Source organism: Pelmatolapia mariae, linkage group LG18 (genome assembly GCF_036321145.2).
Source record: "Pelmatolapia mariae isolate MD_Pm_ZW linkage group LG18, Pm_UMD_F_2, whole genome shotgun sequence".
NCBI lineage: Eukaryota > Metazoa > Chordata > Actinopteri > Cichliformes > Cichlidae > Pelmatolapia > Pelmatolapia mariae.
Window position 1 is genome coordinate 18,622,928 of NC_086243.1, and position 14,595 is coordinate 18,637,522.

The 14,595-nt window shown below is 40.2% G+C and overlaps 1 protein-coding gene across 9 annotated transcripts in view; it reads right to left on the reverse strand.

Moving 5' to 3' along the window:
- LOC134616316 (adhesion G protein-coupled receptor L2-like) overlaps positions 1 to 14,595 on the reverse strand; it is a 90,062-nt gene that overhangs the window by 23,546 nt on the left and 51,921 nt on the right. For 6 of the 9 annotated variants that reach the window (XM_063461106.1, XM_063461103.1, XM_063461102.1 and 3 more), the window contains exons 6-10: positions 11,974 to 12,273; positions 8,551 to 8,651; positions 6,550 to 6,735; positions 4,544 to 4,582; positions 226 to 409 (exon numbers count right to left, since the gene is read on the reverse strand). In XM_063461106.1, coding sequence (XP_063317176.1) covers positions 226 to 409; positions 4,544 to 4,582; positions 6,550 to 6,735; positions 8,551 to 8,651; positions 11,974 to 12,273 — 810 coding nt within the window. The remainder of the gene's footprint in view (positions 1 to 225; positions 410 to 4,543; positions 4,583 to 6,549; positions 6,736 to 8,550; positions 8,652 to 11,973; positions 12,274 to 14,595) is intronic. The other 3 variants (XM_063461108.1, XM_063461105.1, XM_063461104.1) reach the window with 1 other exon arrangement.

Consider the following 14,595-nt stretch of genomic DNA (forward strand, 5'->3'; position numbering starts at 1 on the left):
GTCAAATCTTTTCTTATGACGTCAGTGAAACGAGATGAGATGTGGCCCTTTTCAGAATGACGCTCTTCTTAAAGAATAGCTGCCCGAATGTGAGACAATTTTTACCACTGTGTTTAAAACAATCTCCCTGAGACTGAAAAAAAAGAAAGAAAAGCCATCAACATCACAGACTGTGAATGATGGATGTGCACATGTGGTTTTCTCAGTTACTGGAGAGGAACTTACGGATATTCTCTGCGGGAACTTTCACGATGGCGGGCTCAATCAGGTTTTCCGCGAGGACAAACGCCCCTTCCTCCAGGGTATCCAGCAGCATCGTGGCGGCGTGCGTTTGTTCCGTGGAATTCATGTCTTTCCAGGATTTTAGAGCTTCCGGCCTCAAGAGGTTGTCAACAGTGTCCACAATCGCCTGTATCCATGGAGACAAGACAAATTTGTCAGCTTGCACTCCTTCCACCCCCAAATCATAACTTGAGTTTAATGACAAAGAGCAGGGACTGGAAAACAAATAATAATAATAATTAAAAAAAGATCACAAAAGCAAAATCATTCCAACTGAAGACATGAAGGTCAGAGAAAGCCATGGGTAGCTAAAATAATAATGACGATGGAATATTTAGTGTGTATTATTTAATATTCTGTTTAAAAAGAATAAAGCTAATCTGGGGAAGTCTCTCGTGGGCCAGCGTCTTTATTGAATGATAATGCAAACATCCTTGAGGGTAAAAAGAAATACAAACCAAATGTTTTGGGGTTTTGTTTCCCCTTCATTGAATGCTGCATTTGCACTTCCTGCTTTAAGCAGCTATTTTTCAAAAAAAACAAACCAAAAAAAAAAAAAAAAAAGCAATCGTATCCATGGACAATACTCTTATTTCCATAACAGGATCTGACCATAATGACTTGGATACAATTTTCTTCGAGGAAAGAGGGCATTATCGTGAAATCCGTGTTCAGCGTAGTAGTGCAAGTCAAAACAGCAGAGAGAGGGGAGGGTGGTGGGATTTCTGCTTGTTTTAAATGGCAATCCTTTCATTTCCTGCTTTCTGATAAGGAGTATGCGAGCAAAACATTCCACAAAACTTACACAAGTATCATATGTTGATAAAACAAGAGTTTCCTTTGACCCTGGCAGGGTGAGTTCATGACTCCTGGATGGCACAATTAAGAAACAACATCATTAACTTTCTTAACCCCCCTCGAAAAAAAACACAGACATTTGTACACAGATCTAGACGAGCCCTGGGTGTGATAAATCAGAGTGACAATTTAACCATAGGTGCCATTACCCACAGCAAGACCCACCACAATAACGGTAATTAACCAAAACAAGCCCTTGCTCACTGTACCAATTAGTCACAGCTGTGATTATCCAAAACACTAATTGACCAAGGACAGGATTATCCATTTGCTTGGAATAACAAGAAAGGGAATCAACCAAAGTCTGCACCAATATATGATTAACCGCAACGTTTTAACCACCGAGCTGATGTTAACCGCAGCAGTGATGGCTGTATCCAGACACAGAGTGCTCAGCATGTCTTTATATCTTGGGTCCAAGCACAAAAAATCAATCTCTGTGGCCCTAACCTTGCAGGCAACTGTGACTATGACAGGAGTTAAGTGTGTGTGTGGTGTCTCTGTGTGTGTGTGTGTGTGTGTGTGTGTGTGTGTGTGTGTGTGTGTGTGTGTGTGTGTGTGTGTGTGTGTGTGTGTGTGTGTGTGTGTGTGTATGTGTGTGTGAGTGAGAGCGAGAGAGAGAGAGTGAGCAAGAGAGAGAGAAGTGGCGATTATGGGGTTGGAGCCATTACAACCAGACAGACACTAAATGGTCCTCTCCCGCCCCCTGGTAAGCCATCCTCAAAGGACCCATGAAATCCAAAAGAAGGGGGAAAAAAAAGTCTGTCTCCAATTTGTGTAGCACAGAAAGAATCTGTCTTCTGATTTAATTCATGCCTGGGTGGTGGTCAATTTACAAATCACAAGAGTGCAACCACCAGGGGAGCCCCTGTGGCTGCCCATATCTGCAGAATATTCAGCTGCTCTGACTTAAACAGCAATGGACGATGATCAGTGACACTGAAAAATAAAATAACAGCCACATTAGCTTTAAGCTAATTGCTAATGCCAGGATGCCAATGTGCTTAATATGGCAATGTTAGGTTCTGGATATTTAGGAGTTAGTTGTAGGGTCCTCATCTTTCATTAGCATGAGGCTTGTGCACAGAGCTCAGACTTTGGTTTTAAGATATTTAATGAAAAACCAGAGACATAACTTATAACAGTGCAGCTGGTTCGATGCCCCAGGGCCCAGAAGGTAGAGCTGACCAGTCAACATCACTATCAAGTAGTCCCCCCCGGCTTTACACAGCATGCACATATTCACTGTGTTTAGATAAAAGGTGGACAGATGTTGCAATATATTGCTTTTATTTCCTGCCCTTCCTCTCTTGTCATTTGTGGAAAATGCTTGCAAACCTCTTGACGTCAACTGTGAAACAATTTGTTTGGCAGAAAGTGTCTTACAGAGTAGTTTGTCGGCACAGCCCAGGGGACGACATGGTGGTAAGGGCCCAAAGAAATATCTGTATGGGGCCAAACATGGTCAGAAGTGTCTGTGACACAATAATGGAAAAAAACAAAATGCTTCGAAATCCAGCATTTATACAGCATGTTGCTCAATTAAATAATAAATTCTTGTATAAAAGGCTTTTCTGCTCTACTTGAGCCCTCAAACTGCTTTATACACAACGCCTCATTCGCCCATTAACACAAGCACTTTTTTCTACACTCAGGTGCTTTCTATCTAACATTCTCACATATTTACACTTCAGTGAATGCAACAACTTAAGGTTCAGTATCTTGCCCGAGGATACTTTGGCATGCAGACAGGAGATTGGAGCAACCAGGGATAGAACCACAAAGTTTCTGTTTAGTAGATGACCTGCTCTACCACCAGAGCTACAGCCCTGCGTTATCCCAAGTCCAATCTCTGTACATTTTCTAAGGTACAGACTTGATGATTTCTCAATATCTCTGTTCTCTATACCTGCAAAATACATCTGCTGAGAAAAAAATGATCCTCCTTGTATTCAGAAGTTTTCTTCAGCAGCAATCTTCAGTGTTTTAGTCACAGGATCTCCTACTAACCTATTCCAGGTACCTCTGAACTCAGATTTCAGGAATTGGGACGACTTAGCGCATTCCAGAAAAAGTGGAAAAAAACCCCAAAACAACAACAACAACAACAGGTGATTTAAGTACCACTAGCAACACAATATAACATTTTTTTATATTTAAAAACACCGCTGCAGCAGATTCATGGACAGAGCCTGGTCTGCAACTGGCTTGTTCAGTAAGTCAGAAATACACAACAGTGGCAGTGCTGATTAAAAGTTTTACTACTGTTTATGTTCACTGCCGCCATTTTGGATTGTTAACTCTGGGAGGCTGGGGCTGCTTTAACTTTCTGAGCAGGATATTCAAGTATATGGGGAGAACAGACCATAATAATGCATACTTTCAAGCTGCAGTGCTAAATGTAAACCAAATACAGGCAGGAGGAGGTGTATGGGAGAAACTGCATAAGGAGAGGCCCATCTTTACAAACCATTGTACTTCCGGCAAAGCTAGAGTCTGGGATACAGCCGCTGGGCACCATGAATATTTGTGTCAATCCACCACTGACAGACTGACACTGCCATGCTGCCTTCAATCACGTCCCTACCACAAGTTAAAATAAATAAATGAATGAATAAATGAATTTTTAAAATCCGTTGTAGGTAATGCAACACTCAACAACTCAGATTTATCAAGGTACCCCTCCCCTCCATCCATGAGCCACCGAGAAACACAAAATCTAAACACCATGCAGTGCATCTTCTCCCATGTGTCTACATCACGGCCTTGTCCTCCAGCAGACCCAAGCCCAAGAAAATAAACAGTACTGCACTCCACTAAGTAAAATGTCTGGTGGACAGCCTACAAAGATCAGACTGGAACACAAACATATTTAATGGGGTTGGAAATTAATCCCACAGATAAATCAAAAAGGGGCCAAGAGGTTTTTTTTAAATTTTATTATTATTATTTGCAATGGCGACAGTAGAATTTGTACAATATAAGCAAGTGAAAATTGAGCACACTGCCACTTTGATCACACTTCTGCCTGACAGGGAGGTGCAATTACAACCGTGGGAAGGCAATTATTCACACGACGTGTAAAGAGCCGACAAGAGAAGAGATGGAGGGAGGCAAAAAAAAGAGTGGCGGAGGCAGAGGAGGAGGAGAAAGTAAAAAAAAAAAAACGAAGGGAAGATTTACGAGTGAAGAAGAATATGGATGGCGGCATCCTCAGATGGACAGAATGACAGGGCAGCAGACAGCAGAATCTGAGGAAGTGGCCGCATTTTGTACAAACACATCAGCAGGCACACGCTGTAACAAAACAATCAAAGACATAAAGACAGACAGTGCGGCATGCTGCAAGTCAGACGTTAGGGATCGGGGTGAAAAAGGAATGCAGAAAGCCTGGCAGTTATACCTTCATGTATGCTCTGCATGTCTTCTCCCTTTTTTGAAGCTTTTCCGCACAACCAGACGATCAAGTGCAAGAAACGGATTGAAGAAAGAGGAGGTAAGAAAACAGGAAGCATTAAATCATGCCACTTACCATCAATTACAGAGTTAATGAAAAGAAGAAAAGGCACAGGTCTATTAACTATAACCCAAAGAGTAATAAATGCTTTTCAGGGGAGCTGTGTTTGAATACTAAGTATAAATTTGGATCAAGTCAAAGTGAGGGGAGAGAGACGAGAAACGCAAAGCAGCAGTGAGGAAAAAACGCTGAGACCAGATTCTGAAGCTTCCCCATTAGTGATGCTTTAAAATACATTCGGAAGACAAACAATGTGGGATGAGGTCATTTGTATTTCTTGTCATGGAGAAAATAATACAGTGCTAGCTCTCTTTAAAACCCCTTTGTTAGGCTCTTGGCTTTAAATAAGTTGCCGTCTCTTCCTAATTGAGTCAAACCAGAGAAACTCACATATCGTTGCATCAGAATTTGGAAACAAAGAGATAAAAATGTTCCTTGTGTCCAAATTACAACCATACTTAAAAAAAAAAAAAAAAAAAAGCACACACAGGAAACCAGAAATGGTTCTTCAACGCAGTCCAGATTGCGCCCGTGGACGCCGCCATTTACTTGTTTATTTGGAGGAAAGGGCTGCGTGAAGCTGAAAGCACCACGTTCTGTTTTTGTTTGGGGGGGGTTCTCAGTTCAGCTTTCTTGATGCAAATCATGTATGCAATACATTTCTTCTAAACACTTTCAAACCCATGTGTGTAGGCTCAGATGTTCAGGCTTCTCTTTTTTTTTTCTTCTTTTACTGGCACCCATTGGTGTCTATTTATTCCAGTATGGCATGGAAATCATTTGGCAGACAGGTTTCAGTCTGCCTTCTGCAGTAACCTGATTTCTTTAATCATAAGAAAGCCAGATTCTATAAATCAGGGCAAGGAATTAAAAAAAAATCTTGATTTTGAGTTTTCTTGGTCTTGCAATTACATGTGTGCATGGCTGAAGTGCTCAGACGGGGGGAAACTGTTGGTGGAGAAGCGCAACGAAATCAAAGGAAGGATAACTAAATTATTATATTCACAATTCCAAACAGGCTGTTTAAAGAGTGACTTTAAAATCAGGCACGGTAGTAGTATTTCTCTGTCAGATTCACCCCTGGTGTGCTCGAGAGTGAAAGTGTGTTCATTGCAGCTGCAGAACTGCAGGTACAAACAACAGCTCTGTCAAAGGATGTCACAATTTTCAAGTAGTTTTAAGTTGAATGTTGTTGTTGTTGTTGCCTTTGAATTGTTCCAATCACTGCAACAATATTGGCATTGCAGTAAGAAACCTGTTAGCTCTTATCTTCAAATAATAGCAGTGCAGCTGTCTGAACACATGGGCGCAAACAATGGGCGTCATTTTTGGTTGGTTTTTTTTTTTTTGTTCAAAATCACTTTGTTTACACAGCAACTGCTCCAAAGTCTGAATAACAATGTAATTTTTCAAAACTGTCACTCAAATCGCCACGGGACTGCCAGCAGCTACGAGATGTAGTTTCGTCTCAGGCCTGCTTTCTTTCCACTGAGCACCTGCATGAGCTCCAGGAGGGGGCACCTCCACACTTGTCAGCAATGAAGAGTTATTCTTTGTGCTGGTTGGGGGCTCGTGGCCATTAGCTCCTTAAAGGTGGAGCTGCCAGGTGAGCCTGTGTTTTCCAACGCTGGTAATTACCAAGGAACTCCAGAGGAATGAGCTTCCCCCGCAGGGTTAGACCTGCCTCCCTAGCCCCCTCACCTCAGACTGCGCGTGTGTTTGGATGATGCATGCGTGCATGTAAGAAAAGCACCGAGCGGCTTGTGTGCATCTGTGTGTGTGTTTTGCTAATGAATGTCCTGAGTCATGCTGACACAGAACCGGGACAAAACAGGGACAACGTTTAACAAGAGGTCAGAAAAGGAAAAGGCCAGGGAGGATTTTCACAGCACCTTGTTGAAGCTGCGTCCAGCTGAGTCCTTCTCGTTGGGCTTGAGCTCCTGCAGCTGAGCATCGAGGATGTCCACGAGCTGCTCCATCAGGCGCACCGAGGAGCTGACGTCGCCGGCAAACACCGGGCCCTGTGTATGACGTGCCAGCTCATTGGCTAAATTTGCAGCATTTTCGCCGCTTCGGATCTAAAAAACACACAGCCACGGGGAGAAACACGGGGGTGTCAGTGAAGTGATGCAGCCCTCAGATCAGAGTCATGCAATATGAACCTGGACTAATATCTCTCACACACATCTGAAAATTCACAGCAAGTCTAGAAGGAATTTGTCTTTGTGTGCAGACGGAATGCACTCATGGTGGCTGTATGATTAACCAGGGACATTATAACATAACTATGTCTTATTAAATGCACAGCAGTACTCTCTCCAAACAGAGAACCACTGCAATACTGTGTACATATTTTATATAAAGTGTTCAAGGTGTCTTTTGCCACAAACGAATCAATTTTTTGCACTAAAATGCGGCAACAACGACATCAATCAAAATGTGACTTTGAAGTGCCGCTGCCAATTAAACTTCACAAAGAGGAAGCTAATGCAAAACCAACATACCATTAATCCTTGAGCCATTCAGCCTCCAAAATATAATTCAGGGCTATCAGAAGTATCTTGTAGCTACATTACAATATCTCCCCACTTACTAAAAAGTACTACAGTGGTGTCAACAGACCAGAAGCATTGCAGCTCTAAGGCCCACCATCGCTGGCAATTATATCTTAATAAAATCTAACATAAGGACTTATACAGCCAATTCAGCCAATTAAACGCTGTTCATATTAGTTTCACTTTTTAATGAGCAAATATGCAAAGCTTAGAACAGATAACTAAAGCTCCTGTTTATTATATGTCATAGCAAGGCTAGCAGTGTGTATAATCGCCTGAGAGTAATGGAGTTGTGTGAGTTTTTCGACTTGGCAACAGTGCGTAAGATGCAAAATGTTTTGTTGGGGTTTTTTTTTTCTATCTCTGTGCGTTACTTTGAGGGAAAATACTGTTAACTGAATGCTTCTAAAAATATGCAAAAACATGTTGCATTAAAACTTGAATGACGAAAATTCTGGAAGAAGCAGAAACTGTAAGTGATGCTAACTTTTGTCCAAACACGGGATTCGGACCTCACTTTCCCAGCTGAAATTTCTCTTTTCTTTCTTTTTAAAGCCTATTACACCTCTGCATCTGACTTCTATTTGCAACTGCTTAGTATTCCTCACCCAATGAGGTCTCCAAAGACTCCACACAGATGAGGAACATGAGTCTAGCTCCCTCTCAAAACTGGAGTATGCTGAAAGGTAATTATGGATTTTAGTCCAGTGATGCCGAAAACATATTGCATACCCCAGTTTTAATGCAGTGTGCATACTTTCTCTATTACACTTCATTTTGCTGTGTTTCTAGCGTAAAAACAGAGCGTATCCAACACTTTTTCACTTACTACTGTTTTTTGTTTTTGATTTTTTAAACACAACAGCTGTTCATTAGCCAAGATGTCTTTCAACAATAGACTGAAACCCTGCCTGAACCTGCATCATTCTGTAGGTGTTTTTGTTTTTTCAAGAGAAACAATAATCTCTTCTTCAGGGTTTGCTATGTTTTACATTCCTGTGCATCTAAGCAACTGTTATCTGCACATCTACATTACATTTCTACCTGCATGACATCAAAGCATAAATGTCACCGCAGAAAGAAACCGTGGCTCTTTGATTCTCACTAACAGACTGCAGTTCTTGGCATTTACTCCTGATGCTTTAGCTCATTTCTTTCTGCTGCCAAACAGCATTTTAGTTACCCTTGAAAGTTTCGTGTACACTTGAAAAGTTCTGTGCTGGAAAAATAAACCAAGCTAGGGAACGAGGTCAGAAATTACCGCTGTATGTTGGATCGCAGCCATGTTACGTGGTTGTTTGCTGCTATATTTTTGTGATCGACAAATTCTCCTTTTACCTTTTGTGCCACTTGAGTCACCCAGTGGGAGGTGCAGTTGCTGAGGTCTGGCCCTTTGGAGCACCATGTCCCTGCCATGGTGCAGAGGAAAGAGGCGATGCCTGCAGTACCACAGAATAAAAACAACAGTTGGAGGGGAGCCAGAATTTTGCTCAGATACAGTTTCTCCTGCTTATCCTTCATTCATGCAGACTCTTCACCCGGAACAAAGATTTCTAAATGATTGAAAACCTAAAAGCTTTGTAGACTGTCTGTATGACAAAAAAGTACAGAAAGGACACTAAAAGACTATTAGAGTTCTTCAAAGCTTGGGGGAAAATGCACAGAAAAAAAGAAAAGGTGGACGCAGTGGTTTGTTATTGATCGTAAACAAATATTTTAAAGACCTCTTGCTATGCATGTACAAATAAAACATGAATCCTCTAGATAACATGCAGCTTGACTAGTAAAAGCTAAATCTAAGACTTTTTCCTTTCTCAATATCATCTCCTTTCCCACTTTCTTTTGAGTCTTTTCAGTTGCCAATCTTTGCAACGGGATGTTTAGATGGATTTTGTGAGATTACGGCAGATGATCACCTGCAAAATTAATGGCCAAGTTTCTTTATTTGTAGGAGGGTTTTTAATCTGGCTATCTAATGGAAGTAGTCCAACATCTTTTTTACTTTTACTTTTGCTCTGTTACAGATTGTTTTTTTTCTCCCTCTGTGTGATTTCCTTTCAAGGAGAAATGGGCTTCAAAATTACAGTAACTAGGGACATTTCGAAATCTTATTTTTGTCAAAAAGGCTCAAATCATGCTATAATACATTTTTAGACTGACATGTCCATTTTATGAAGTTTTACAAAAAAAAAAAAAAAAAAAAAAGTAAACCAAGATGGAAGCAACACCTAAGTAAGTACAGCTAAATAACTCTGCAATTTTAACATGTTTAATTGGGAGCTTTGCTTTTTTTTTGCTAAACTGTGATTTGTGATGATTCTGAGGTTTGGTTTATACCTGATTGTTAATGGCACTAATTATTTGGCACTAACCTCGTAGAGAGTAAGGATTAATTAAGGCAATTCAAAGCAGTTGGAATAAGATGCAAAATAAACATTTATGAATTAGTGTTTCAACAGAAACAGTATTTTTGTAAGCTGTAAACTTTTGTAAACTGTCAGAGAAATGTATATTTTAATATATGAAAATATTGTGTATTGTTCCTGTGCCATTGTTTTAATTAACCATTTAAATGAATATTTTTACATTTGTGTTCAAATATCTTTTTGTCTTTATGGTGAATGTTAGACACCATTAATGTTAAAATGTAATTGTTAATACATATCTTTAGACATGTCATAAAAATAGACCTAAACCCTAGAAACAATTACTTTAGCTTAGCTTAAACTCGGACAAATTGATAGGCAGAAAAAAAAGCTAGCTTAAAATTACCAAACGATTTTTGTAAGAAGTCATAACAGAAGAAAACACACATTTTTCACAACACCAATAGTATATGGCTTAAATAAAACAAAATATAAAATGTTGATTATTAAACTTTAATCCATACGAGACATCTTTAGGCTAGTAAGCTTAGCACTGTTTCTAGTTTAGGCTAAGCTAATAAGCACCTAGCTCTTGCTCTATACTTAGCTCTTCAGATAAGATAAGAGATGACAGTTGCATTTATTTTGGATTTTCTGTAATGCATACAAGATTACAATCATGCACACAAGCTCAAATATATACATACTGTATACCCCCACTAATATTTGGTCAACTGTCCCTTAGCTAGCTGCACATTGACAAAATGCAACCAATTAACAGGGTCTGGCATAATTCTGGCTGAATATTTGACCACTCTTCTTGGCAGAGTTGATTTAAATTGGTTAATTCCCTGGCACTGACCCAGCTGTAACATTGTAGGACCTGGCACCCACATATGTGGAAATCACATTTTGAGTTGTCTAGACCAAAATAGTAAATTTTGCTCTACAAGGGCCTTAAATCCACGTACGAGGACATTATACTGCCACTGTTCTCTCGAAATTTAAAACAAATGTCTTCATATGTGGATCTTATTTTTCTCAGAAACAAAAATCAGGTAAAAAAAAAAAAAAAAAAATTACGGTAATTCTTTGTTTTTACATTCATCAGGTCCCAATCAGCCCAAATAGCATAGAGAAATTAAAAATGCATGCCATGAAAGAGTTTGGGTCTTAGGAGGTTAAGTCTAGTCCAGAATAGGGCCGAGGTTGGGGCCTTTCGAAAGGTCATTCCAAAAGCTTGATGTTAGCTCATAAACCAACTTTGATGTGCGTTTGGGATCATTGCCTTTCACGAACACGCAATAGTCCAATTTTCACCCATCAAGTTTCACCACCCTCCCTCCACAAGACATTTGGCTTGCCCGTGAGGGCAGCTGCAAATTTTAGTCAAGCTTGAAGGTGTTAATTCTGGAGCTGGGGCTTCCATCAGCCCCAGCTGATGAAACTGTTCCATCAGTTTCCAGTTCATGGCAGGCTTGAGCCTTTGTGGTTGCTGGTTTGTTTTTGAACATCCTAACCAATTTCCTCTTACAAAGGTGGTGAAACATCCTAATAACTCATATTTGTATACAATAGTTTGAACATATGATCTTGGAACCTGCAGTTTTCTAATCTGCAGTTGTCCTGCATATTTGAGTTGGCCAAGACTTTACGCCAGGTACCCTTCCTGACGCAGCTCTCCCCAGTTATCCAGGCCTGGAGCTGGAACTATAGCAGTACACTGGCTTGTGGCCTCCCTGTAGCTGGTTCCAAGACACCTTCCAAACTTATAAATCTAAAACTCTTTCCCAGTGTTCTGATATTGGTCAATCCAATTAGTGCTGCCAAACAAATCCTTTTGATGCTGGCAAAGAGAAACTACAAGTTGTAATCAATTATGATCACTTACAAGAAGTTACTAGACCTTGGCTTTGTCAAGTTAAAATATATTGTAGAACTTTAAGCATCAAAAAATGTAAATGCATGTATATATTTGACCCTGTGTGGATTAGAAAATCCTAAATAAATTCAAACTTTTTGAACCGTCTTTTCTTGTTTTTTTCTTAACTTGTTAAAAAATGTATGCTGTATAGTCACTGCACCCTGGAAAAACAACAGTATAAAGAAATAACTAAAAGCCCAGAATTACAGCAACATTCATGCCTATGAGGACTGTATATAGACACACACACACACACACACACACAGTGGTAATGGTTTTCTTGTCCACATTTCAGAGGGTGAATAAGTATTTCTTTAAATGTCAGACTGTTCCTCTGTTAAAACCCTATGGTCACAGGGCTGCTAAAAGTTTCAGTGGAATACTTTTATAGAAAAAGAACGTCTACCTCTAGCAGGCACACAGTAGACAAAATGTTGAATTTTCATGTTTCAAGAAAAGTGGTGGAAATACCTCTGGTCCCCTTGGGGCAGGGCCTCTCCACAGTGGTCCCAGTGTGGGTCTGGGGCCAGTCAATGGCTCTCCTCCTAGTCGCCTCGCAGAAGCGTCTGGGTGTTGGAGGCAGCTCTGGGATAGTGGGCTCAGCCGTACTCGAGCCTCGGCTGTCCTCAAACGGATCTCTGCCATCTCTTGGATCTGCTCCTGCCACTGTGGTGTCACCGCGCCCCTTCACAGTGGACACGGCAGTGGTGGTGGTAATTGTTGTGGTCTTAGGCATGGCAGACGAGACAGAGGCGTCTTCGGTGGTTGGCACTAGAGACAGAGAGAGGGAGGGAGAGAGCAGTGACGCTGTTAGAGCTCGAGACATAAATGTCCTCGCCTTGAACCCCTGCTGTTTCTCGCAGTGGGGGGGACTGCATCTGTTTTGAGCCTCATGGTTTGTTGGTATTACTAGAGTTACTGCTTCCCATATTATCTGGAAATAAAAGCATTGTGCGGGTTTCACTCTTTATTTCCACTCTCCCTCCCCCCAGCTCATTTACTAAAAGAAATCAAGATAAACATACAAACATAACAGTATCACTTACTATTTTATACTTTACTTAAGCCCATAAATAACAACAACAGAAAGGCAATGGCGGTCAGGCATCCTTTGACATAGCAGTTATTTCTTCCCAGCAGAGTCAGTACCTTGGACTGATTAAATATCAACAATGAAGACAAAGCCTGTCTGCATTTTACCTTTTTTCTGCCTTGTTCATCTCTCTTTCACTCAGATAAAGCTGGTGTGCGGAAGGAGAATTGCACTGCTCTGGGCAAAAACCATACATCAGCAATAATGCGATTCCACTGTATTCAGTCCACGGCTACCCTGCGAAGCAAATCTTTGCGTGAATGTGCACGTGTGCACGTGTGCTTGTGTTTGCTCGATTAGTCAGGTGTGTCTCTGCTTAAAACCACTGTGTGCACACAGATGGATATCTGCTGCACAGAGCCTGGAGATAACTGGGAAATGGGAGCAGAAATGGGAAATCTATAAATTTTATACAGTATGAATAGCCAATAAGAATAAAAGGAAAACACATTGTGTGTATGTGCACAAGTCTACGTGGATATACTGGGCTACTTGTCTCCTGCATGAATGATCATACATTTCTGCCCACAACCACTTGATTGTATTTTGAGATAAAAGCAGATTCCCAAAATGAGGTCTGCCGCTGTGAAAGGCACCATAGGGTTGTCTTCAGTTTCCCTGGGAGCTGATGGGAAAATGCAATATCATCCTGTCTGACAGTCCATCATCAGACACATTTCTCCATTTCCTGAGAATGGTGACTGTCTCCACTTTAATCAGCCAGTCAGGTGAATATGTACGTTTTCACTGGACAAAAAAAATATTTAAATATATTAAATAAGTTATATGTGGTGATGCAGGGAGTGGAGAGAAGCATTAGTGTGACGGTGGGTGGAGTAGGGTGTTACTCATTTGTGCCTGAATTGTGACAATTCTCTCAATGACCTTTCCTCCAGACAGGAGCCCTGGGTAATTACCTTACACTCAGTTGGTCCTTGTGTGTTTGACACCTGCACATGCACAACCATCAGCTAAGGTGCAGTTAGCATTTCCAGTAAATGATTAAGCCTTCAGTTATCACCCAAAGACAGGACAATGTGCAGAATAAGTTAAAAAATGACGGCCAAAACATACCAAAGCAATCAAAAAGAAAACTGGCCAGACATCCGATTTTTCCCCCCTCTTTCTACCTTTTGGGAAGATGCATTAAACAGACTTTGTTTACGTAAATAAATAAAAACTTTTATTTATTCCTTTACAGATAAATAACTTTGAGGCTATCAGATAATAATAAAAAACAATGCTACAGTAAAAAAACAACAACAAAACAAAACAAAAAAAATGGTGTTTCAAATATATTATATATTGCAGATGAGGATTTTTTATTGACTCAGGAGAAGTGAGATGATTCATAGGCTGACTTGGTTGATTCAATATACGCATATAATGCAATACAAGGGCAAGTGTAATTAGGTTTCAGAATATTAAACCTCTCCATACCTGAGCAAACTTGTGCTTTTCCACAGGCTGATATAAGCTCTAATATGCATCTGGCTGTAACAGCATGCTTGCTTCACCTGATTAACCTGCTCCTGAGACGCTGTTTCTCCAACTCAAGAGACCAAAGCACCAAACTTATTACCCTGTACTGAGAACTATTTAGTTTGCTTTTCGGTATTTATATACTGTTTGTTTTCCATTTTCATAAACGTTGTTTGTTTTCAATTGTATGATTTAATCAATTTAGATTTGCAGCAAAAAAAAGAAAAGAAAAACTATGATGAGGTTAGGAGAAAAAAATAGGTTCTGAATTAATCTGTCAACGATTATTTTAAGCAATGGTTAAGCTTTAAGATGTGATTAAATGTTATGTATTCAAACTGATGGCTCCAATCCTTTTATGTATTCACATTGTGAACCAAAACAGGCCAATTATTTATTTAATACTATTTTATTTTAGCATTTTTAGCATATTTTAGCATAACCTTTTTTAAATTATTGCCAATCAGATTTTGTAACAAATCAAACACAATCAATTAGCTCCAACACAGTCTGAAGCA